The following is an 11,221-nucleotide window of genomic DNA, read 5'->3' as shown; positions in this document are numbered from 1 at the left end:
GTATAGACCTTGTTTCACTGTTAGTTTAATGGGTTGACTGTGAATGTTTGCAGTATAGACCTTGTTTCACTGTTAGTTTAATGGGTTGACTGTGATCCTTCAACCATAAAACACTGGACACTCAGATGTGTTGATTCTTGATGCTGATAATTATTAGTCTGATAATTATTAGTCTTATTGTCTTGTACCGTATGTTCTCTTCCATGCAGTGCTTTACCGAAAAGGACCACCTTTCTACCATGCAAGGTTTGTATGAATTACAGTACATTTACATTGAGATCCACTAATTGTTTAAATAGTGTTTATGTGAAATATTTATCTCCATCCCACTCCCTGTAGTTACTCTGTGGTGGTGGAGAAGGTAGACCAGCCATGTAGGGGAGGGGCTCTCCGTCCGTTCAGCTGGAGGTCTCTGGCTGCTCTCAGCAGGATTACCGCCAACGTTTCCAAGGTAACACCTTACTACCTGGGTCCAGTCCACCATAGAATTACAATGTTATTTCTAATTTAATTATTTGTATACACCCCTACTTAGTCTTGGGGCATAGTCATGGTGGTATCTTCCCTTAATACTTCCCTTAATACAATAACATATACATTCTCATAACTAGGTAACTATAAGTCAACCGTATGGTAATTCCAGGAGTTGAAGCTGTGCTACCTCATCTACCCATTTCACCTGACAGATACCTCTGACTGTTGTACACATAAATAAGATGTAGAAATACACTGAGTGGACAAAACATGAAGAAAACCTTTCTAATATTGAGTTGTATTATAGTTAGTATATGCAGTGTGTAGTATATATTATGGTAAGTATATGGAGTGTGTAGGATGTTAGCTCCTGAGATGCTGACCTGTAATAACCACTGTGATTATTATTTGACCCTGCTGGTCATTTATGAACATTTTAACATCTTGGCCATGTTCTGTTATAATCTCCACCTGGCACAGCCAGAAGAGGGCTGGCCACCCCTCATAGCCTGGTTCCTCTCTAGGTTTCTTCCTAGGTTTTGGCCTTTCTAGGGAGTTTTTCCTAGCCACGTGCTTCTACACCTGCATTGTTTGGGGTTTTAGGCTGGTTTTCTGTACAGCACTTTGTGACATCAGCTGATGTAAGAAGGGCTTTATAAATACATTTGATTGAAATTTGATGTAGTCTATGTAGTAGTTAGTATATGTAGTGCATAGTATATATTATTGTAAGTGTGTAGGATGTAGTCAATGTATTATGTATATGTAATGTGTAGTATATAGTCTAYSTASTASRTAGACTATATACTACACATTACATATACTATGTTGTTCTGGGATTGATTTGCACTTTTCGCACCAAAGTACGTTKATCTCTAGGAGACAGAACGCGTCTCCTTCCTGAGCGGTATGACGGCTGCATGGTCCCATGGTGTTTATACTTGCGTACTATTGTTTGTACAGATGAACGTGGTACCCTCAGTAGTTATAGTAGTAGACTATTTCCTACACACTACATATGTAGTAGTTAGTAAGTGTCGTGTGTGTGTATGGTAAGTACAGTATATGTAATCTGTAGTAGTTAGTATATGTAAGATGTAGTCAATGTAGTAGTTAGTATGTGTAGTGTGTATATAGTATGGTAAGTACAGTATATGTAGTGTGTACTCTAGTAGTTAGTATGTGTAGTGTATATAGTATGGTAAGTCCAGTATATGTAGTGTGTACTCTGTAGTAGTTAGTATGTGTAGTGTATATAGTATGGTAAGTACAGTATATGTAGTGTGTACTCTGTAGTAGTTAGNTATATGTAGTGTGTACTCTGTAGTAGTTAGTATGTGTAGTGTATATAGTATGGTAAGTACAGTATATGTAGTGTGTACTCTGTAGTAGTTAGTATATGTAGTATAGTAAGTATGTGTAGTGGAGTGCTGGGTAGGCATGGTGTTGGCCAGGTCAATGAGGCTGCTAACTCATTGTCACTAACACCTTGTTCCAGCAGAAGAACAAATACAAGGCAACATGGATGCCCCCACGCTCCAAACACTGGCCCCTGATTGACTACGTCATAGTGAAACTTTCTGACACTAATGACATCCTGCTGATAAGTGCCATGAGGGGTGCAGGATGCTGGACAGATCACCGTATGATACTGGCTAAACTACAAGTGAAAATACGCACCCCCCAAAAATACAAATCCAAAACCAGATCCTGATGAGGTGGGCTGACCACTTTGAAGCACTACTCAATCAGCGCTCTCCTACAGACTCCTCCATCCTGGAAGAACTGCCTGTCTGTCCACCCATTCAAGACCTCAACCATTCGCCAACCTTCCAAGAGGTGTTATCAGCTATCCATTCCCTCAAGATCAACAAGACTCCTGGCGCTGACAGCATCCCAGCAGAGCTACTTAAGAAGGGAGGTTACTTCTGCACCAGAACCTTCCACCAGTACATCACTGAGGTTTGGGACCGGGAGATCATCCCCCAACATTGCAAACATTGTCACCATCTGTGAGAACAAGGGTGACAAGTCCATCTGCGGCAAAGTCCTGGCCAAGGTGATGCTACACAGGCTGGTGAACAACATCACAGAGGAACTGCTGCCAGAGTCACAATGTGGCTTCAGAAAGAACAGGAGTCCGGTCCACATGATGTCACAATGTGGCTTCAGAAAGAACAGGAGTCCGGTCGACATGATGTTCACGGCAGGACAACTCCAGGAGAAGTGCCTTGAACAACATCAGGACCTCTCCAAGGCCTTCGCCGACCTCTCCAAGGCCTTCGCCGACCTCTCCAAGGCCTTCGCCGACCTCTCCAAGGCCTTCGCCGACCTCTCCAANAGGCCTTCGCCGACCTCTCCAAGGCCTTCGCCGACCTCTCCAAGGCCTTCGCCGACCTCTCCAAGGCCTTCGCCGACCTCTCCAAGGCCTTCGACACTGTGAGCAGGGAACTACTATGAGGCATTCTACTCGAATTTGGCTGTCCAGACAAATTTGTCAACATCCTTTGCCAGTTCCATGATGAGATAATGGCTTGGGTGGCCATAGGAAGGCAGGAGTCAGTGCCCTTTGGAGTAAGCAGGGGTGTGTGCTGATGCTGGTACTGCTTAACATCTTCCTCCTATGTGTCACCCAGCGGTCTGCAGGGGAGGGCAGGCTACATCTTGGCCAGTAATCTGTGCTACATCTTGGCCGGCGGTCTGTAGGGGGGGAGATGAAGCTCTACAAGGAACAGCTAAAAACGTTGCTGAAGAAGTGCAACATCAAACCCACAGACCTAGAGGATTCTGCTGCCGACCGTTCCACCTGACGGCAGCTCTTCCAGAGCGGTGTACAGAGGTGGGAGGAGGAGAGGAGCACAAAGACAGAAAAACAACTCGGGAGACATGCAACCATGCCTGCCCCCGCCAACACAGACTGCATATGCCCCACCTGCAATACATTTTGTGGTTCTCGGATTGGACTCTACAGTCACCAAAGAATTCACTGTTAACTCAGAAGTGGAAGTCATCATCGAATACGATGGACAACCATAAACATATACTACACACTACATATACTATACAGTATGGTATGTAGTGTGTAGGCTGTGTTGTGGATATGTGATGGGATGTTTATATGATGTAATGTTGTATCTTTAGCTCGTTCAGTACAAACATACTTCACTGTTTTAACTTTTGTTTTATATGTAATGTGGGTGCTTTGGTGTGTTTGGTATAGTATAGTTAGTATATTCAGTGTGTAGTATATAGTCTACAGTTGAAGTCGGACGTTTACATACACCTTAGCCAAATACATTTAAACTCAGTTTTTCACAATTCCTGACATTTAATCCTAGTAAAAATGATCTGTCTTAGGTCAGTTAGGATCACCACTTTATTGTAAGAATGTGAAATGTCAGAATAATAGTAGAGATAATTATTTATTTCAGCTTTTATTTCTTTCATCACATTCCCAGTGTGTCAGAAGTTTACATACACTCAATTAGTATTTGGTAGCATTGCCTTTTAAATTGTTTAACTTGGGTCAAATGTTTCGGGTAGCCTTCCACAAGCTTCCCACAATAAGTTGGGTGAATTTTGGCCCATTCCTCCTGACAGAGCTGGTGTAACTGAGTCAGGTTTGTAGGCCTCCTTGCTTGCACCCACTTTTCAGTTCTGCCCACAAATGTTCTATTCGGGTGAGGTCAGGGCTTTGTGATGGCCACTCAATACCTTGACTTTGTTGTCCTTGAGCCATTTTGCACACACTTTGGAAGTATGCTTGGGTCATTGTCTTTGGAAGACCCATTTGCAACCAAGCTTTAACTTCTGACTGATTGTCTTGAGATGTTGCTTCAATATATCCACATAATTTCCCTGCATCATGATGCCATCTATTTTGTGAAGTGCACCAGTCCTTCCTGCAGCAAAGCACCCCACAACATGATGCTGCCACCCCCGTGCTTCACGGTTGGGATGGTGTTCTTTGTCTTGCAAGCGTCCCCTTTTCCTCTAAACATAACGATGGTCATTATGGCCAAACAGTTCTATTTTTGTTTCATAAGACCAGAGGACAATTTCTCAAAAAGTACGATCTTTGTCCCCATGTGCAGTTGCAAACCGTAGTCTGGCTTTTTTATGGCGGTTTTGGAGCAGTGGCTTCTTCCTTGCGGAGCGGCCTTTCAGGTTTATGTCGATATAGGACTCGTTTTACTGTGGATATAGATACTTTTGTACCTGTTTCGTGCAGCATCTTTACAAGGTCCTTTGCTGCTGTTCTGGGATTGATTTGCACTTTTCGCACCAAAATACGTTCATCTCTAGGAGACAGAACGCGTCTCCTTCCTGAGTGGTATGACGGCTGCGTGGTCCCATGGTGTTTATACTTGCGTACTATTGTTTGTACAGATGAACGTGGCACCTTCAGGCATTTGGAAATTACTCCCAAGGATGAACCAGACTTGTGGAGGTCTACAATTTTTTTCTGAGGTCTTGGCTGATTTCTTTTAATTTTCCCATGATGTCAAGCAAAGAAGCACTGAGTCTGAAGGTAGGCCTTGAAATACATCCACAGGTACAACTCTAATTTACTCAACTGATGTCAATTAGCCCATCAGAAGCTTCTAAAGCCATGACATAATTTTCTGGAATTTTCCAAGCTGTTTTAAAGGCACAGTCAACTTAGTGTATGTAAACTTCAGACTTCCAACTATACATGTCAATCTCTCATGGCTCAAAGTAGAGGAGAGATTGACCTCATAACGACTTGTTTCTGTGAGAAGTATTGACATGCTGAATGCACCAAGCTGTCTATTTAAATGACTAGCACACAGCTCAAACACCCATGCATTAACTGGGCTATCTGCATTGTGTCCCGCCAACCCCTCTTTTACGCTACTGCTACRRTGTTCATCATATATGCATAGTCACTTTAACCATATCTACATGTACATACTACCTCAATCAGCCTGACTAACCGGTGTCTGTATGTAGCCTCGCTACTTTTATAGCCTCGCTACTGTATATAGCCTGTCTTTTTACTGTTTTATTTCTTTACTTACCTATTGTTCACCTAATACCTTTTTTGCACTATTGGTTAGAGCCTGTAAGTAAACATTTCACTGTAAGATCTACACTTGTATTCGGCACACGTGACAAACTTTGATTTGACAATGCCAGGTCTCTGACCTCCTCCCTATAGGCTGTCTCATCTGTAAACTTAATGATGGTGTTGGAGTCGGGCTTGGCCACGCAGTCGTGGGTGAACAGGGAATACAGGAGGAGACTAAGCACGCACCCTTGAGGGGCCGCCGTGTTGGGGGTCAGCGTGGCAGATGTGTTACCTACCCTTACTACCTGGGGGCAGCCCGTGAGCTTTGTGGGCTCTATGGTGTTGAATGCTGAGCTGTAGTCAATGAACAGCATCCTCACGTAGGTGTTCCTTTTGTCCAGGTGGGAAAGGGCAGTGTGGAGTGCAATAGAGATTGCGCCATCTGTGGATCTGTTGGGGCGGTATGCAAATTGGGGTGGTTCTAGAGTTTCTGGGATGGTGGTGTTGATGTGAGCCATGACCAACCTTTCCAAGCACTTCATGGCTGCAGTCATTTAGGCAGGTTACCTTGGTGTTCTTGGGCACAGGGACTATGGTTGTCTGCTTGAAACKTGAAGGTAGMGAAGACACTTGCCAGTTGGTCAGCGCATGCTCTGAGTACACATCCTGGTAATCCGTCTACCCCTGCGGCCTTGTGAATGTTGACCTGTTTAAATGTCTTACTTACATCGGCTACGGAGAGCGTGATCACACAGTCATCCGGAACAGCTGGTGCTCTCAAGCATGCTTCAGTGTTGCTTGCATCAAAGCGCGCATTGAAGTCATTTCTCTGTTCATAGGAGTAACAACAAACAACAACAAAACAAATTTGTGCATGTGGCAGAAGTAATGCGGTGCGACTTGTTTCGCCATTCCTTTTTTGTCAGTGGAGGAAAGGGAGAGCGGAGGGATGTTGAGAGGCGGACCCTCATCTGCTGCTCTCTCCCTCCGCTGAGGGAGATGCAGGCACCATCAGCCCAGTAAAATAAAAAGCAAATTATTTACATGTATGCTCACTCAGCTGTGCCTCACAAGTAATACAACAACTGACCTATTACTGGTGTGATCACCTCCAATTTTGAAATATATATATTTTTGAAATGGCCTGAACCATGCATTGGCAGGGCAATTCAAGCAAAGCTAATATATTGGGCCTACAGCCTACTGCACAAACCTCATTGATAGATTAATGTTGCATAGGCTTACGTTATTTAAGTCATGTTAAAAAAAAATCTGAGCGGTAGATCTCGGCTTGCAATTTTGACTCAGTGATCTTGACTCAAAAGGTTGGTGACCACTTTTCTAAAGTTTTCCATGTTAACACTATCAATGTTTCCTTTTACTTTGGCAATTGTAATAGAATCAACACAATATTAGCCACCGAAACAAACTATGCAAGAGATCTTGTTGTAGGCAGAACGTATCGGTGTAGGATTCTATTGCATTGACATGCACTACTCAGCCCCTACACAGACCAGTGCGGCATAACCAATCAGAGCTGCAGTAAGCCTATATGCAAATAAACCATTGCCATATATGGATCTGTGCCATTTACTTTGAACTGGACTGTGTTTACAGCATAGGCGGTCATGAGTGAATGCGCTTGTTTGAGATCAAAGCGAGATGTTATGGGATGCAATTTCTCCATTGTTTTTTTGTGGTAGACCACTCTGGTAGGCTTACATTATGATCAATAGCCACAGTAGCCTACTTGGCCTCTGTTAACTGTAACTTAAAGCGGGTACAGCCTTAGTGTTTACAGTAAAACTGTAACTTAAAGCGGGTACAGCCTCAGTGTTCACAGTAAACGCACGCTGGAAGTTGCACAGAATTTTCACAACGTTCAAGTTTGCGCTCAGCAGATCTGAAATTTGCTCTGTCCCGAAAATAATTTGAAGGAACGTTGAGCACTACATCCAATGGATTTGGATACTGCTTTAGTGCTGATTTCTGCACTATTAGTAAAGATGTGATCAATACATTGTAGATGATTCCTGTCTGTGTGTTGTATTCTAGGACTTGATGCTGTGCTACGTCATCTACCCATCTCACCTGACAGAGGAACAGCTCTCCTCTCCAGACTGTCTCTGCAGGGTCACAGTTCAGGTACGACTTCCGCCTAACCCTTTCTCTGCTAACCCTTTCTCTGTTAACCCTAACCCTTTCTCTGTTAACCCTTTCTCTGTTAACCTCTAACGAGTCTCCCTCCTGGATCCGGGATCCTCCTCATCAAAAAAGCTGACTAGCATAGCCTAGCCTAACGCGACAGGGATATCATATAATTTCATGAAATCACAAGTCCAATACAGCAAATGAAAGATAAACATCTTGTAAATCCAGCCATCATTTCCGATTTTTTTAATGTTTTACAGCGAAAACACAATATATATTTATATTAGCTCACCACAATAGCCAAACACACAACGCCATGTTTTCACCATGTTTCCACCACATAGGTAGCTTTCACAAAACCCACAAATAGAGATAAAATTTATCACTAACCTTGAACAACTTCATCAGATGACAGTCTTATAACATCATGTTATACAATACATTTATGTTTTGTTCGAAAATGTGCATATTTAGAGCTACAAATCCTGGTTTTACATTGTGAATACGTAGCCATAATGCACAAAATTGCCCGGAGATATTTTGGACAGTCACGTTATCTAACCAAAGAACTCATCAAACTTTACTAAAAAATACATGTTGTACAGGAAATGAAAGATACACTGGTTCTTAATGCAACCGCTGTGTTAGATTTTTAAAAATAACTTTAGTACAGCATGCAATATTGTGAGACAGCGCTCACATATTCTCCGCCTTGTTGGAGCCAACATTTACCACAAAAATACGAAATAACATCATAAATATTCTCTTACTTTTGATGATCTTCCATCAGAATGTTGTGCAAGGAGTCCTAGTTTAGAATGTACATTTCTTCTGTCGAATTAGCAACTTTGGCTAGCCATGTGGAGCTCACGTGTCCAAGAAATCGTTGCGCCTGGAACGAAAAATTCCCAAATTCCCAATAAACGTCGAATAAACTGGTCAAACTCGGTTGAAAATCCTACTTTATGATGTTTTTCTCATATGTATCCAATAAAATCAGAGCCGGAGCATTTCGTCGTGTATACGTAACGCATTTCAGAAGACAATGTGGAGTTCCCCTGTGCGCCGTTGAAAACTGACTAAAGAGCGGACCTGTCACTCCAAAAGCTCTCATTCGGCCTCACATCAAGCTAGACACCTCATTCAACCTTCTACTGCCTGTTGACATCTAGTGGAAGGCGTATGAAGTGCATACAGATCCATAAATATAAGCCAGTTGAATAGGCAGGCCCTGACACAGAGCCTCATTTTCAGAATATTCACATCCTGTATGGATGTTTGCTGCCAAATGAGTTCTGTTTTACTCACAGATATAATTCAAACAGTTTTAGAAACTTCAGAGTTTTCTATCCAATGGTAATAATAATATGCATATTGTATGATCTAGAACAGAGTACGAGGCCGTTTAATTTGGGCACGATTTTTTCCAAAGTGAAAACAGCGCCCCCTATTAACAAGAAGTTAACCCTTTCTCTGTTAACCCTTTCTCTGTTAACCCTTTCTCTGTTAACCCTTTCTCTGTTAACCCTTTCTCTGTTTTTTTCCCCTCTACCTGTCATCTCTCTAACCTCTTTCTCTCATCTGTTGTTCTTTAGGAGATTATTTTAAGCAGATGGATATCATCACGAGAGCGGACAGAGACGGACGACATATGATTTTTTTTTTTTTGTCTGCTGTGTAAATATACAGCTCCTTCAGAAAGTATTCACACCCTTTGACTTTTTCCACATTTTGTTGTTACAGCCTGAACCTAAAAATGGATAACATTTCGATTTTGTGTCCCTGGCCTTAACACAATACCCCATAATGTCAAAGTGGAATTATGTTTTTTTAATAAAAATGTAAACTGAAATGTCTTGAGTCAGTAAGTATTCAACCTCTTTGTTATGGCGATCCTGAATCGTTTCAGAAGTACACATTTTGCTTAACAAGTCACATAAGTTGCATGGACTCTGTGTGCAACATGATTTTTGAATGACTACGTCATCTCTGTACTACACATGCAATTATCTGTAAGGTCCCTCAGTCGAGCAGTGAATTTCAAGTACAGATTCAACCACAAAGACCAGGAAGGTTTTTCAATGCCTCGCAAAGAAGGGCGCTTATTGGTAGATGTGTAATAAAAAATAAATTTTAAAAGCAGACATTGAATATCCCTTTGAGCATGGTGAAGTTATTAATTACACTTTGGATGGTGTATCAATACACCCAGTCACTACAAAGATACAGGCGTCCTTCCTAAGTCAGTTGCAGGAGAGGAAGGAAACCGCTCAAGGATTTCACCATGAGGCCAATGGTGATTTTAAAACTGTTTAATGGCTGTTTAGGGCAAGTCCAACACAACACATCACTGAGTACTACTCTTCATATGTTCACGCATGGTAATGGCTGCATCATGTTATGGGTATGCTTGCCATCGGCAAGGACCAGGGACTTTTCTAGGGAAAAAAGAAACAATAGAGCTAAGTACAGGCAACATCCTAGAGGAAAACCTGGTTCTGCCTGCATCCTAGAGAAAAACCTGGTTCTGCCTGCATCCTAGAGGAAAACCTGGTTCTGCCTGCATCCTAGAGGAAAAACTGGGACAGTCTGCTTCCTAGAGGGAAACCTGGGACAGTCTGCTTCCTAGAGGGAAACCTGGGACAGTCTGCTTCCTAGAGGGAAACCTGGGACAGTCTGCTTCTAGAGGGAAACCTGGGACAGTCTGCTTCCTAGAGGGAAACCTGGGACAGTCTGCTTCCTAGAGGGAAACCTGGGACAGTCTGCTTTCTAACACATACTGAGAGACAAATTCACCTTTCAGCAGGACAATAACCTAAAAAGGAGAAATATACACTGGAGTTGTTTACCAAGACGACATTGAATGTTCTTGAGTGGCCTAGTTACAGTTTTGACTTAAATCAGCTTGACAATCTATGGCAAGACTTGAAAATGGCTATCTAGCAATGATCAACAACACACTTGGCACAGCTTGAAGAATATTGTGCAAATATCGTACTATCCAGGTGTGCAAAGCTCTTAGACTTACCCAGAAAGACTCACAGCTGTAATCGCTGCCAATGGTGATTCTAACATGTAGTGACTCAGGGAGCTGAATACTTATGTAAATTAGATTTCAGTATTTCATTTTCAATAAATTGGCAAAAATGTCTGAACATGTTTTCACTTTGTCACTATGGGGTATTGTGTGTAGATGGGTGAGAAAATAATTATTGAATTCAGGCAAACACAATAAAATATGGAATAAGTCGAGGGGTATGAATACTTTCTGAAGGCATTCCATCCATTTGGTTTTCAGTGGAACTTAGTGTTGTTCCATAACATGTGAAAGTATCAATAAACATTTGTTTTTGAACAGAACTTTTTCTGTTTGATTGAAGTGAAAGTAAAAATCCAGATTGATTAAAAATATGATTATAATTTGTCTTGTTTTAATCAATTAGCTCTGTGTAATATATCAAATGTATTTATATAGCCCTTCTTACATCAGCTGATATCTCAAAGTGCTGTACAGAAACCCAGCCTAAAACCCCAAACAGCAAGCAATGCAGGTGTAGAAGCACG

General features: G+C 42.0%; 1 protein-coding gene across 1 annotated transcript in view; it reads left to right on the top strand.

Annotated features, from left to right (window-relative positions):
* The window catches only part of tsen2 (TSEN2 tRNA splicing endonuclease subunit), a 28,765-nt gene extending 19,336 nt beyond the window's left edge, over positions 1 to 9,429 (top strand). Inside the window, 4 exon segments of the mRNA XM_070438547.1 lie at positions 210 to 246; positions 340 to 451; positions 7,562 to 7,651; positions 9,253 to 9,429. Coding sequence (XP_070294648.1) covers positions 210 to 246; positions 340 to 451; positions 7,562 to 7,651; positions 9,253 to 9,312 — 299 coding nt within the window. The 3' untranslated portion in view covers positions 9,313 to 9,429.
* Positions 9,430 to 11,221: the final 1,792 nt, after the last annotated feature.

The sequence above is a fragment of the Salvelinus sp. IW2-2015 genome, unplaced genomic scaffold, assembly GCF_002910315.2.
Source record: "Salvelinus sp. IW2-2015 unplaced genomic scaffold, ASM291031v2 Un_scaffold1010, whole genome shotgun sequence".
In the NCBI taxonomy this organism is placed as follows: domain Eukaryota; kingdom Metazoa; phylum Chordata; class Actinopteri; order Salmoniformes; family Salmonidae; genus Salvelinus; species Salvelinus sp. IW2-2015.
The sequence above is the reverse complement of the archived record's forward strand: the minus strand, read 5'-3'. Positions and strand labels throughout refer to the sequence as shown.